The sequence below is a fragment of the Episyrphus balteatus genome, chromosome 2 (genome assembly GCF_945859705.1).
Source record: "Episyrphus balteatus chromosome 2, idEpiBalt1.1, whole genome shotgun sequence".
NCBI lineage: Eukaryota > Metazoa > Arthropoda > Insecta > Diptera > Syrphidae > Episyrphus > Episyrphus balteatus.
Window position 1 is genome coordinate 49,834,758 of NC_079135.1, and position 16,023 is coordinate 49,850,780.

General features: G+C 33.7%; 1 protein-coding gene across 4 annotated transcripts in view; it reads right to left on the reverse strand.

Annotated features, from left to right (window-relative positions):
• LOC129908369 (uncharacterized) overlaps positions 1–16,023 on the reverse strand; it is a 34,903-nt gene that overhangs the window by 4,508 nt on the left and 14,372 nt on the right. For 2 of the 4 annotated variants that reach the window (XM_055984815.1, XM_055984818.1), the window contains exons 3-4: positions 2,083–4,715; positions 1,739–2,011 (exon numbers count right to left, since the gene is read on the reverse strand). In XM_055984815.1, coding sequence (XP_055840790.1) covers positions 1,739–2,011; positions 2,083–4,653 — 2,844 coding nt within the window. In that variant the 5' untranslated portion in view covers positions 4,654–4,715. Of the gene's footprint in view, positions 1–1,738; positions 2,012–2,082; positions 4,716–9,196; positions 9,499–13,710; positions 14,282–16,023 lie in introns of those variants that run through there. The other 2 variants (XM_055984816.1, XM_055984817.1) reach the window with 2 other exon arrangements.

Below are 16,023 nucleotides of genomic sequence, written 5' to 3' on the forward strand. Positions count from 1 at the left end.
ATATGATATAATAATCAATTTTGAGTTTGCGTATATTCTTATTAAAAAACTAATCAAAAGTTAAGTGTTATTTGTTCATTACAACAAAACTACTTCTGCTTTTCAAAAGTGCCCCTTCCATGTTCAAATCGGCCCCATACATGGGGCACTTTTGAACATAAGATCCTATATTGATTCAACATTAAAATTTAATATAAATATTTCATCTTACTAACCAAATTTTATTTGAAATCAATGTTCAATGTTAGTAAACTTTACAAATCAAGAAAACATATTTCGTTCAAGCAGTTGCGAAAGCAAAAAATGTTCAAATGTGCCCCACTCTCCCCTATGTATATGAACAATTTCGGACAAACTCAAATCATTTTATTTTACTACCGTAGGTACAATTTGACGATTATCGACTTACGTAAAGGAAGCAATCAATAACGAACACTTTACCGTCCAAACGATTGCTGTTTTAGCTGGGAAATCGATCAAACGTTATCATCTGGTTGAAATATCAAACTTTTGGTGAAGCCAAAGTTTGGTCTCATTAAAATGGAAAAGAGTCTGAATATGAAATAATTTTGCTGACTGTGAGATCAATTCGAAGCAAGTTAACTTGAGTCATTTTCAAGTGTGTATTTTCAAAACCTTGAACACACAAACATGGCAGTGAAATTTAATACCTTAATTTAATAGCTTAGATGCTTACTTATTACTTCCAATAACATCTTCCACCCACCCTTCAACAGGGAGCTGTATAGCTTCACGGAAGAATTTTAAAACGATACAAATTGTGTGTACTGGCCTAGTGAACAATGAACTATGTTGAGTTTTCCAGAACCTTAATTCTGAAATACACACAGCAAATACAAGACTATATTTCCATCATCGTCTCAGGTTTGAGTCAATTCACTATTATTTCACTTTTCGATAAGAATTTACCTAAAGTACGCTACATCTCCTCATCTTCACGTTGTATTTTCATCTACAAAAACAAGCGGATTTTCTTTTATCTAAATGTACGTACAATTAGGAGAAGTATCTCCGTACGTCGGCAATATGATCGATTTGGTTCCAATTTCGATTATCAAAAGACCACCAAGGTGGTGCTAAGTTTCATATTCTTTCTAACTACAAAGTTATTAAACCTCTTTCTGGGAATGTTTCTGAAAACTCTCAGGCATCTCAATGTTTTTATTGGGTTATTTCTCATATTTGGCTTTGGTGAGGATCATCTTGACTAAAGCAAATGTTTTCGTGTTTCGTGAGACAAGTTTTTGAACTATATTAAATTTTTGAATAAAAACTTTTAAACAAATATGCAGTTTAAAAAATAAATACATCAGTGGCACGACAGGCACAGGAAGACCCAAGTCTTGTTGTTGTTACACACAACTTTCAATCATTCCTGTGTGCGTAAAGTTACTTTGCAAGAATGCAATGGAAGAAAACCTATCCCTTCCCTCGGATGTATATGTTTGAAAAACCTATTGCAGTAGTTATAATTTTAATAATATGAATGAACAACTTCCATCACAGTAAAATGTTTTCTTTTTGTTCTTTGTGATGTTTCAAAAATTAATTACACCCCCAATGAATAATGAACCAATAAGGTTAAGTGAATTAGAAGTGGTCCCATTTACCCAATTAATTCTAAAACTAGTATAATAAAATTTCCAGCACACAAAAAAAATAATAATGAATTGAGCATTTTTTCACATGCAAAAAAATCAAAAGTAGACAAACTCACCTGAATCAATTGTCCAGCTGCAATTTGGTAGTTATTTGGTAATACCATACCAGTTGGCATTGCCGGCCGAATGGGAGCTCCTCGCACCATATTACCACCATTAGGAGTTGACTTAGCTGGTGGTGGTGGCTGTTGTCGGCCTCGCATTATACTTTTATTGGCATTATTACTGGCCATTGCGGCTTGGATGTTACGAGCTTGTTGCGCCTGTTGTTGTTGTTGTTGAATTGTTGCTAAAGCTGCTTTTTGTGCTGCGGCTTGTGCAGCCATTGCCTTAGAAAAAAATAAAAAAAGAAAATTCACATTTTGCACCACAAAAAATAAAAAATCATTTTAAATTTTACCTGATAAGCAGTAGCAGTTCCTACCAGCCCATGTCTTGGTTTAATTCGAGGTATTTTGGCGGGCGCCTCCCAATCGTGTGGCGGTGTCAGATTCGTTTCTGGGCGGAATTTCTTCTGGCACACTAGAGCGTGTCTAGCCAACTTGGCCTTGCCGTTGTCCTCGAATCCACAGTTGGGGCACTGATGGTATGGAAGGTGCTTAAATAGTCTGGCTTTGATATTATGCATTGCTTCCATATGATAAACTATCTCCGAAGCGTTCCTCACCTCATACGTACAGAAATTGCACTTGTACATAGCGCCATTCATATGTGGCGTCTCATAATGATGTGCCATTGCCAGTGCAGACTCTGATTTAAAGTTACAAAACTCGCAACGTTTGATGTTGAACTTAAATGGAGCATTTCTTTTTTTGCTCGCTTCCAAGTTTCCACTCAATGCATTTATTGCCTTTTCAATCTCGGTTATGTTCTTGCCTAAAGAGCGACGCATTTTACGTTTTTGTATGCGAATCAAGTCTGCTTGGACGAACTCTTGCACCATTCCAACACCGATATCTATGAAAAACTTGCCCAATGGACTATCGAAGTAATTATCAGCTCCAAGTTGAGATTTGTTTGCTGCTGCCGGTGACGCCATGCTAGAGGTGACAGCTTCCGGCTGGATGGGCTTTATCACGGCTTTGATGGTTTTCAGATCATCGCTTGCTTCTTTTATTAGGACTTTTGTACGAGTCTCAGAATCTGAGTCATCGTCATCGTCGTCAGCTGATTCCTCAGATTCTGACCAAGAATCGTCACCACTGCGGCGTTTCCTCTTTTTCTTTTTACTCGAAGACGCAGCACTTTCTTCGTTTTCTTTGCCATCTTCATCTAGATCCAAATCAAGATCATCTGCTGGGAGAATAGGGTGTTTCTTCAAATCGAACTTTGTTTCGATTTGAGTGACAATTTCACGCAAATTGTCCGATGGAGGTTTTTCGTAAATATAAGGGACAATAAATGATGGCGCTTCAAGGACAAACATGTCGTCTGTTAGACCAGGCAGAAGATTGGCGTTTGATAATGTTGGTAGTGCGGGAATAGCTGGACTAACTGGCATTGTTGGGACAGCCTTTGGTCCCGCAGGCGACTGCGCTTGATTTGTAGGTACAGCCGGTAATATATTCACCGGATAAATGTTGCCTGGAGGTAGAGGAGGTGCGAGTTTGTTAGAGTCTGAATCCAGGATGACCATAGGGGAGCCCTGAGATGTGTTGGATGTTCCTGACATAAGGGAACGTGCGTCCTTGATTGTGATTTGGGCCATTTGTGGCGTTGAAGCAGAATGAAACGTCTTTTGTCTTTTCGGAGATGGCTGAGTGTCATCGTTCCCTTGTCCATCTGCGAAAGAGGCAAAGTCACGTACTTTTACCATATTTTTGTGTTGTCGGCCCGAAACGCTGCTGCCGGCCTCAGAAGCTTCGCTAGGACTATCATCTTCAATTAGAACACAATCATCATCATCATCGTCATCGTCAGGCTTTGGTGGTTGAGGAGGTTTCGGTTTTTCTGTAGGTTGCGGTTGTGTTTGTGGTTCAGCTGGTGTTGGTGCTGGTGCTGGTGCTTGAGACTTTGGAGAAGACTTTTGCGAAGGAGTTGGTTTTTCTTCTTGTTCGGCTTCGGAATCTGAACCAATAACAACTGCAGCATCAGAGTCGTTTGCACTGGTTTTTGGCTTGGTTGACTCAGGTTCTTCTGCGACATCGGGCACCGTTAGAGGATTACTTTGTTCTTTATCTGGCTTTGGAGCTTCATCTGGCATGGGCTCTTCATCTGATTCCCCCAAATCTACTATGCCGCCATCACCTTGCTCTGTCTTTTGAACTTCTCCATTCGGTGTCTCGGCGGGAGTAACTTCTTTTGGAGTTGTCTTACTACCTTCTTCAACCTTGCTCGCAGCTTGACTTGACTGTTGACTCTCATCATCGTTGGTAGCAGATTGTGATGTTTCATCTTGACTCTCATCGCCATCATCACCATCTTCACCCTCTTCCCCATCGTCCTGGCTTGTTACCGCTTCTGATTCACCACCGTCTTGACTGTCTTCTTCATTTTCAGTTGAGTTGCCATTCTTTTTGGCATCAGTATTCTCTGTTTTCTCAGTTTGTTGTGACTGCTCGGATTTCTCAGACTTTTCCGATGCTTCATCCTCGTTGTCCTCATCCTCGCTGCCATTCTCAAGGGCTGAGTCTTTAGTTTCGACATCATCTTTTGACAAACGTCTACTTTCGCTCCCATCTTGTGAGGTTTCTACATCACCATTTGCTTTGGCACTTTCGCCACCAGCCTTTGTGTCACTTTGATTATCACCGCAGCTTGTTTGTGAGTCATCCTCATCGCTGTCTACAGCCATGGGCTCTACTGGTGACTTAGCAGTCTCTTTGACAACATCGCCATTTTGTTGGGCAGGCTGGTTTTCTAATGCATCTGAAGTTACTGCTGTGTTAGTGGAATTACTTGAAGCAATAGTTGTAGCTGGCAATTGTTCAACTGCTGACTTTTCAGGAATCACTTCGCCTACTTCACCCATTTTCAGTGTTTTATGGGTAGATATATTTTGTTAATTGGAATTTTTTTGTGAGTCTTTCCGTTCTGCAATAAAATAAATAAACAAAAAAAAACATTAGCATATACGAAAGTAATGTTAAATACATTTTTTTAAGAAAAGAATTGGATGGGGAAATCAGCAGCTAACGCGCGGTGTTAGGAGTACCCTTTAGGAAATAGAAACATGATTGAAACTTTTCACACAAAAAGGCTCAGCCCATTTGGGTATAAAGCCATTTTTGTTCGTGTGTTCCACAGCTTAAATTGTTTCGAAGCATTTCATTCTTACTGGAATAATAAATGAAAAGTAATTTTCTATAAGTTTTTGTTGAACTTTGTGTTAGATTTTTACTGACTGAACAAGGAAGTCTCACGGAAACACGGCCTTGACCATCGATGAAGTGTCAAAGAATATATAAAAGTACTCAGATTCGAGCTCTTTTATATTTTCATTTTTCAAAATCAAAGAGGTGCGCTTAGAGGAAGAAGGAGTTAAGTGGCATTTTTATTGTTCTTATAATAAGAATGATTTTTGGGTTAAAAACTGAAATCTTTTGATAAAAAAGATAAATGAAGCATGAGTTTATAGGGTTAGTTTTTATCTGTTATTCATAGAAAAAGCCTAAGGGAAAATCTTATTCAAATTTCTTTTTGGAACCGCCGCGGTTTCAATATTTTTGAAAATGCTGCAAGCGTAAAATTCATTTTGAGATACATAGACTGACTGTTTAAACGCTTTAAACATTCCTCTAAAATTTTTTTGCGAGCTTGTTGTTAATCAGCGATAAGCAAATACGGCACTCAACTTGGGCAGAGCTTTATTGTGGCTAATTCCTTATATGCAAGATGTTTCGAACCTTTTCTTCGGATAACCTCACAGCTTCAGCTGTTTCACTAAGCTTAATAGGGCTATTGTCCAATGCCGTTTTAACGACCAATTACGGAGCATTCTTGCAACCGTACGAAGAGAGTTACAAATTTATTCAACAATGCGACAGTTGTCGAACTTTAAGATTAAAATTATTCGAACTTTCGAGCTACGAAGTAATGATAGATAGATAAATATTTATGAGCACAGTATTTAGGCTATAGTAACAATTAACAAGTTTAAAATTTAAATATGTTTATAAATACTTAATAAATATTTCAGTCTTACAAATTCCACAATGCTTCTCTTAATTCTATTAATATTTGTTTCACATTTGACATGACTCGGTAATTTATTGAAAATCTTAAAACCTTTGTATATAAGGAATTTTGAGCTCTGGCAGTTATACAATTAGGCAGCCTCATATCATTCATATTTCTAAGTGCATAAGGTTGAACTTCACGAACATACTGAACATATCTTGACAAATATATTGGCATTAAATTATTTTTAATTTTTTGAAGACAAACATTAAAATATTCATAACAATTCTTTGTTTAACGGTAAGCCATTTTAAAGCTTCTAGCATAAAATTAATTGACGTATATTTATTACATTTCAGAATGCTTCGCATTGCTTTATTTTGCAATTTTTGGAGTCTGTAAATTGAACTTTCATTACATAAAAACAAAGTAGTTGAACAATACTCGAAATGCGGTTTAACAATGACATTATAAATATTAATTGCTGTTAACATAGTTACATATATCTCTTCTAATTCTTTTTAAAGAACCTATCTTTTTTGAAATTTGTTTGCAAGTATATTCAATATGACTTTCAAAAGTAAGTTTGCAATCTATCATAATGCCAACGTATTTTATTTTATCAACTTTTTCTATTATTTGATTTTCGATTATCAGATTGTATTGAAATTAAAACATGTTTTATTTGATAATATACATTTAATTTTTTGACCATTTAATTTAAGTTTATTTTGGCACAGCCATTCATGTACACTACTTAGGTCTTCTTGCACGTTCCTTGTGACATTCTTCAATAGTTACTTCACCACAGTAGATCAAAGCATCATCAGCAAACAGGGCAATTTCGCAATATTTTAAGATGCTAACAATGTCGTTAATGTAGATTATAAACATTAGAGTTCCCAATACAGATCCTTGAGGAACTTCCAGATCAACATGATTTGGTTTTGAAAAATGTCCATTTACTTTAACTCTCTTAATTCTATTTTCGAGGTAAGTCTTAAACCAGATAAGTTCAATGTTTTTAATTCTATATTTGTTCAATTAACTTAACAGAATTGATCGATCAATTGTTTCGAACGCACGTTTGAGTCTAAGAAAACACTATAAACAAATTTTCGTTCAGAAACACTTTCTGAAATAAGAGAATACGAAACGACACGATTTTCGTTTCTTTTTCATTTTCTTTTTTCATCGGTCTCTTCTTTCGTTTTTCTTTCATTCTCATTCCGTTAAAAACGCAGCCATTTTGTTGATTACATAGGTATGAATTTATATTATATATGATTCAAACTAACTAAAACAACTTAGAAAAAATTTAACTATAATTAACCATAAATCTGATCATATAGACAACAATTAAATGACAGACGATGCTCAATTGGTATAGAAATGTAAATAAATAAAATAAAACAACTCAAACATCCAGTGTTTGAATAGCAGTAGTATTTCAAATTGAGGTTAGGCGAACAACCTTTGCAACACAGCTGCTGTCTGCCGAAAAACTGTAGACATTACAGTGACAATAACAAAAGAAATTTAAAAGAAAAAGCGATTTTATCAGTTTTTGCTGATTAATATAATATTACTTCATTGCACAATTTCGCGATTATTCGCCAATGTAGCCAGCTGCTGTTGTTTAATATGCCAGCTGATTTGTGACACAACTAGGGTAGATGTACCCATTTCCGAACAGCTCCAGTAGCCGAACACTTTTCACTTAAATATGTAAAATCAAACTGTTTTGTCCCGTTAGAAGTAAAAACCCGGTTAAACCAGAATCTATATACTATATTCGATCACTCCTTGCGATATCTCGCTCAGAAATCTATATTTTCTTGTTCAAATAGCTTTCAGTTTGTCGGAAGGATCAGATGCGTAAAATTATCGTATTTTTTTTGTAAAAAAATTAGTTTGAGTGGTCACATGAAATAGTGTTTATTTGAATAAAAATAAAGTTTAGGCTAAATTTTATAATTTTATGCATTAGTTTAGACAATAAGTAATTGATTTTTATTATTTTTTTTTTAAATTGTATATACTTATTCTTATTTTAAACTGTTCGGAAATAGGAAGCCAATTTTTATGATTTTCCTTTCTCCGAACAGTACTGTTTGGAACTAAGCAACTGCTTTAAATTTTATTTATTTAATATTTTTTTAATAAAAATATTTATACAAATTTATAAATATTTAAACAAAATAAATAATTATTCATATTTCATAAAAAAAATGCACTTCATATCTTCTCCGAATACAACCCACATCGTGCTACACATGTAGCCGGCAGATGTTGGAGCTCAAAAGTCACTGCCGAGCTTCAATGTGGTGGGAATGGACCAGTTTAAAAGGCAACGAACGTTGGAAAATTCCTAGGTGACAAAAGCAAACTTCTGCGGACTGTTGTGCACGTTTTAGAAAATAAAGACCTTTTTGGTTTTGTACAAATGCATTGCGCAGATATGGAATTAGTCCCTTCGCGGTCGACCATACAAAATGCATCCATAGTAACTTTCTCTTATATGTCTACCAACCAGTTATTAGAATGCACATCTAACGCTACGTATTCATAGCCATAACTTAAAAAAAAGTTCGTTTTAAAAAACCGTTCTTAAATTTGTATCGGAAGCACCGACAAAACTGAGCCCATTGAAGAGCCAGAACCAAATGATATAGGCCCGTTTCCTATATGGTTTATAAATATATATGTATGGAACATTTTTGTTTACCTTGAAAGTTCCATATTTTTGTTATTTAAATTAATTGTAAAAGAGTTTTTATCTAAATAATAGAAGAAAATTGTTAAAATTTATGGTGTTCGGAATTAGGCACATTAGTGTTCGGAATCAGGCACCTTGTGTTCGGCTTTTGGTGAAAACGACATGCCTTCGGTTTTTATTTTCTTATAAGAAAACTTTTGTACTCATTGACAAAATTTTATTTTTTTATAATAAAGTATTCTTACACCTTTCGTAAAAAAAATATTTTAACTTTTTTTCTCCAATAAATAATTTTTTGCAGCTTTTTTACTTTTGAATTTCCGTTAACTGTTCGGGTATTGGTACATCTACCCTACAATACAAATTTTACTTCATCATCATGATTCCTTACACTACACATAAAAGAAAAATGTTCATTTCATACAAACAGCTACAACATAACAAGTTTATTTCTTCTCATGTATGTAAACTGTTAATTCATTTTCGCATAATCATAAGAAAAGTAAAATGCACACGTGACTTTAAAATTAATGATGGAATTGATTGATTCAGATATGCAAGTGCAACAACAAACACAATTTCAAATTGCCTCTTAGAATAGAACTAACTGTACATATTAATCAACCTCTAACAAAAACACCAAAACAGAAAACAAAACTTAGGTAAAAGTACCTACAATGAAAGAGCGAAGAAATGTCAAAGAAACGGAAGTTCAACGATAGATAAACAAAATAAAAACACACTCTTTGCCACCGACAAGGCGACAATAGCCGGTGTATTACTTTTTAGATCTAGTTTTCCCGTTTTTTACGCGAAAATAACTCACGCAAAATGTGCCCGAATTTGACTAGTAATGTGCCATTGACGCCATATTGGAAATAATATTTAACCTAAGCATATACCATACAAAATGTTCCTCTTTATTTTTTTCCTGAGATACTGTTATGTATTTCAAAAGTACATGCTTTTTTTTTTTTTGTTATAATAACGAGTTTATATACATACTAAGTATGCCATTCCAATTATTTGTATGAGTGTGAGTTTGTTTGCCGGTTTGCCAATGATTTTAACTAGTGTGAGTAAGGCATTTATAAGTATTAGTTAAACAACATGTGGTGGTAGTGTGGTACTGGTAAAGTGCATGACATTTCATTTCGGAGAACTGTCAAAACGGTGAAATAGAAGTACACAACAAAACGGAACATCACTGACAGATTCGTTAGCTGCTTTTCTGTTGTCGGTGTCACACTAACAACAAAAAGCGAAACAAACAACGAATAAAGGAAATGATGAAAAACATTTCACTTTACGGACCAGAGCTTAGATTATTTGAGAAGAAGAATAAATAAAAACAAGAACATGATTGCTGCTGAATAGTGAATGGTGTAGTTGTGTAGTAAGAAACTTATCTACATACATTTTTTTCTGTGATAGCTGCGGACAATAAACAAGAAGGGCTCTCAGATCTCAGTGAATGATGAGGTAAACTATATGAATATTGTTATTAAGTGAAGAGGTAACTCTGCGTATACGCTGCAACAGGTAAATGTTTGTCTTGAATTTAAATGTGATTTTGATTTTGTTTACTAGTTCTAAGGTGAGTGTGATATACTTTGGAGATAAAGGTAATTGTAACGGAAAATCAACGCATGAGTGATAACTATGTAGTGAAAAGTTTGCCTTTTAGTACAATATGAAATGAAATATTAAGTAAAACGTTGTCTTTTCTACCGTTTTCAAAACAAAAGAGAGCACTACATAAAGATATTATCATGATAAGGATCTATTCTTGGTCAGCAACTTGAAATACTCAAATGGTTTGTTTATTTCTATCTCATTCTTTTCAAAGATTTTTACATATTGCAATACTTAATTTTTTATCAGAAAGTTGTCATTTCAATCTGATTCTGCTACTTCAAAATTTATCTATTAAGTATCTATTGTAACAGACACTTGTAAACGGTAAAAATAAAAGATGTGCTAAGCGAGAAAAAGAAAATGCGGTATGGAGTTCCTCAGGGATCCAAATTGTACCCGCTTCTGTTCATACTGTACAGTCCACACCAACAAGTTACTGTCAGATGATGTCACGACAATGATTTATTACTAACTCAATAAAGACTAAAATGATGCACATCACAAGTCCTCATTTGAACGCAACAAAAAAAACGAGTACATTTGGAAAACGGTGCATGTCCTTTAACAAAAAAAAAAAACAATGCATCGAGTTAGTTGAAACTTATAAATACCTGGAAGTTGTAATTGACAGCAACTTTTTATGGAATACGCTAATCATGATGTTAAGAGCAGATTTTAAGAAAGCGCTATTCGCATTTTCCCATTCGCGGTTGCATGCTTCAGAAGATGTTTTAGGACAAGTGCATTCTGCATTATGCCTTGTTTGAGAAGAGAATAAGAGATGGAACACTCGCTTGAGGACTAAGCCCTAAAAATAATTAAAAAACAGCAGTTATCGAAGTAGTGATTGAAATTTTGATGTTCTTCGAGTTAATGATATTTTTAGAATGACTGCTATCTTCGAGTACTACACCGACAACCGCTTCATACACCCAATTCAACATGAAGTTAACACCAGATAAAGAGTCCAAGGAATGCTTCAAGTACCCAGAAATTACAATACCTATGGTAGACGGAAACTCCAGTATACAGTGCCGACAATAAGTAATTAACTACTAACTCTTGGGAGTGTGTAAAACAATAGCAAAAATAAAAAAAAAAAAACAAATCATAAACTATTTTTTGAGCAACGTGGAAGAGGAAGACCTCATCTTAGGTGGCGCGCTGCTGGAGAGACTTGTTGGTTGATGCCGAGATCCATCCTGGACCTTAAGTAAGTAGATGAACAAGAATGCATTTCTCAACCATCATTTCGCCATCAACTGACGTTTTATTAGTAACCTCCTTGATGTTCGAAATTTATGAGGTAATTATCTTAAGATTGGGTACAGCTGCAGGTTTAATAATTCAATTCAACCACCCGAATTCCAAAGTTGAACACTGCTTCGGTTTTATCCGCTTTTTCAGCGAAAATATGTAAACAACATTTTCTGGCCTAATTGTTCATCCAACGAAGAACTTCTTAGAAGAAATTCTAAGCAAGATATTGAATACAAAAATGGACTACACTCTCACTCAAGAAAAAAGAAGATACGGAACACCGAGATGCTAATTGCATTTGTTAATGCCTTTGTTTTTGTAATATTTTTTTTGTCAGTCTTTTACAAAACTGCCTCCAACAACATGGGTGGAAGGGGTCTTCCATATTATTTTTTTTCCTGTTTCGACACAACCTCTACGTACTACCTCTTTGTCGTATCTTATGCGACTCACCCTGTATATGTGAATGAATAGGTTTGTTCGTTGTTCCCCGCTCCAGGGCATGCAATTGTCAAAAAAGCTGATTTTTATTTTGACACTTCTTTTATTTGTTTAGTTATATTGAAAAAAAATATCATATTTATCACACAAATTTTGTACCACAACTCATTTTTCCTACTCTAAACAATTTTTTTCCTAAAACAACTGAATTGATTTTGATTTGACAACTCTGAATTCTGCGCTCTGACAAAATAGGTAGAATGTGCTCCGAGCGAACAACGAACGAACGAACACATAGCAAATAACTTATGAAAAACTAATAAAAATATAAGTTTATACACTTTTACTGTTGTGACAAAAAAACGGTACGCCCTGGGAAATTCTATATCAACAATTTTAGGGAATAAGAAAATTTCTCAATCAATCTGAATCTACATTATTTTTATTTAAAAAATCGAAAAAAAAAACAACAATATTTTCGATGTTCTTTCTGATATTTGAAAATGTTTGAAAACTCAAACATTTTGGGAACTTTGTCTGCCTGATGAGCAGTTTCTACAGACCCTCAAACCCCTTACATAAAATTTTCAAAATTGTACGTACATAGATATTTGACATTTTTTTTTTCGTTTTATCAATAACAATATTGAAACAAATCGATTTAAAAAAGGAAGGAGAATTTGGGAGAAGCTTTGGAAAGTGGAGAAATAAAATGCAAAGAAAATCATAGAACATTTTTTTTTTTGGGATGTCAAAACCTAACTTGAATGCATTCAATTAATTATTCAGCAAAATCAAATGAGTTGCCAGCTGTTTGTGGTTTTAGAAAACTGCTAATAGTAGTGCAACCAATCTGCCAAAATCACCGTTAAATATGATTTTTTCCAAAGAATGTTGTTGATAACATTATATCTTAACATTCTATTTGAACAAAAGTACTTACATGCTGAAGAGTTAAAATAGTAGGTATGTATTTCCTCAAAATTATTCATTTAAAGCTATCTCTTGTTTACACATCCTTTATAGATGTTTTTAGCAATGTCAAGGTCGCCACAAAAGTACCTTCCATACATTATTTGTTTAGCGAAATCATGAAAATAAATAAGGGAGGAATACCAACCTAAGAAAGGAACCATATTTATATACTCCAAATAAACTCAGTTTTTTAATTCTGAGTTCAACAATCATCATGGTTTTCCACCAACCCCATACAAAAAAAAATACAAAACAAAAAACACAATTTACGATGTAAACAAAACTTCTTGATTCCAGCTTGACAAACATCCCTTAATCGGCGCATCTCGTATTCCAAAAACGTTCACATAAACGGATATCAGCAACAATCTCGCACATGACAAAATAAATGCCAAAACATTTGCTTGCCAAAAAAAAAAAAAATATTACACGAGGAGTCCAAGTATTTCTCCTCTAATGCACTATACTGTAACCCATAGTTGAATACAAAACACAAAAAAAAAAAAAAACAAACAAGAAAACCTATCCGCGTAGGTAAGGTACACCACACATCTGTTAGCTGCTTCCTCGCCTATACAATATAGATTCACATTTTTTGGTTGCTTTTTTTGTTGTTGTTCCACAAGCACTTATACACTCAAAAATACTTTTTACACCAAACACACACATATCATTTGTACGGAAAACGTACAAAAAAAAAACACCGAAGCCGCAACCACGCGCTCATTTCGTGTATGTGTGTCATTACCACACAAAATTAAGCAGCAAAAACTTGCATATTGCTTTCCTCAACAACGACCAACTTTCTTCTTTTGTTTTAAGTCTTTAAAATTAAATATTTAGCTAAAGATCATTCATCCAAAGAGAAAAACTAACCTTACTTCGATACTGCATTAATATTACCAGTACCGACGAACTTCGAAAATGTCATCAATCCGCGATAACACTTCAATTTTGTTTTTGCTTCTGCTAGCGCAAAAATTATTTAAACAAATTTAATAGACCAAGCATATAATATATATTTATATGTGTGTATGTACGTTTGTAAGAGTTACCAGAAGGCAAACGAACGAAAAAAAAATAACCCTGTATCAGACGCTGTACACCACGTTTCCAAACACCGCCGAGCCGATTACAGAAAGAGACCAGTAACGCTAGAAAATCCGAACCAAACTGAAAACGAAAAGCACAGGACGTAGATAGAATTGGTTATGGTTAGTGTGTCTGTGTACTACTCGTCGTCTTGGTACACCATTTGGTAGATGCGCGCGGTGGTGAACGGGCAGAAGGGCGGCAAAGAGCGTCGATGTTGCCCCCTGGTTGCTATTGAAGGTAACATAGTTTTGTTGCTATTTTCTTTTGTCTTCTTCTTCCATTTTTTCATCTCTACTTCTTCATTTTCTTCGTTTTCCCCCTTTTACCCTCTATCCTCTTTGTCCGTTGTCTCTGCAACTTTTCTACCTTTTTTTCTCATTCAAATTTATCCTCGATTCCGTTTTATTCTCTGAACAACACAAAATATTGAATCATGAAATCTAACGAATGGGAAAAACTTTTTCTGTGACGTTTTTTTTTTTTTATTTATTTAATATATTTTTATTTATTATGTCATCAAAAATATAATAATGAAGATTTTAAATATTTCAAGAAATTACCGCTATTAGTAGGATCAGTTAAAACCGCTAATCTTTTAAAAGGATTTCAAATTTGAAAAAAAAAAAAACATTAAAATCCAACAAGATTTGAGGTTACACGTAGGTATGTGAAATTTTGTAGAAGGAACATCAACCTTTGGGCTTATTTAAAGTAGGTATGTATATGTTTATATGTATGTATTCATGTATACATTATGTATCTTTAGCGCAAAAAAAAAACATTTAACATTTAATTTTTTTTTTTTTTTTTTAAATAAACATTTCGTTGTAAAACTTTAAAATTTACGAAATGTTTGGTTATCATAATCGTTAATTGTTGATATAATAATTTTAATAATTGTTATTTTTCACCCACCTGGGATTTAAGGAAAGAGCTAGAAATTCTTTAATGGAACTTTTAAGATCCTCAAATTAGAATACATTTATAAAAATGCAAATAATTTTAAATTTTGTACTTTACATATTCGTAAAGCATTACATATATATATGTACCATTGTACATAAGCACAAACTTTTTATTTTGACAAGGTAAGAAAACACCCTCAACACATTATAGGTGAAATGACAGGTTTGTAATAAATTTTCCCTGAAATTCGAGAAGCCTTATGAGAGTAACTTCCGTTACTCTACTTCAAATTAAGTTTTATTTTCTTGTCTCTTAAAAAAAGCATTTAATTTTTTTAATAATATTTTAATACTTTGAATTACAAAAGGAAACAATTCATCATTTTATAAATAATAAAAATGTTAAGGAATGTTTTAAGTTCATTTTCTTTGGGCTCTACTTTCACTTTAATATCTTTCTGAATTCTACATAATTATTTCACCTTATCATAAACCAATTTGATAGTCAGTTTAAAGGCTAACGCTTGGTTACATTTTATAGTCGAATCTCCCAACTAAAGTGAGCTTTAAATTAGAAGGGGCCCTTTGAGTCAAACAATTTCAAAAAAGGCTCGAATTTTATGAAATTTATTTTTTTTCTATCAGGAGTTCAACTCAAAATTTCATAAGTGAAGAACTGTAAATTTCTTTTGGTGAAAATCTTAAAATAAATCAAATTTTATGAAGTGAAAAAATTCTACCAGGAAATCCCCCAACAAATGACATGTTAATTTCTCACACAAGCGATGAGAATCCAATTTATATTATATGTAGTTTTAAAAAAATATAACATTTTTACATCATACAAATTTCACCAACAAAATTGAAAAATTAAGACGATTTTGAAAAAAACCTTTGGGTGACGTACTAAAACATTTTTTTGTGTTTGATGCATACATATAATCTTAAACTACAAGATTTCAACGCTGTTTCATTTTGTTTTAAGTTTTTAAAAATTCTTGTGGTAATTCAAACTATATTTTCAGGAGTGACATAAATCCAAGTGTTCATCAATCAAAGAAATATATATGTAAATTGATTAAAATTCATAAATTGTTAATAGATTAATAAATCTGTTCTGCTTCGACACAATTTCTTAAAGCCAAATGTAACTGGTGTGACATTATGAAAACGCAATGGTTGCATCTTT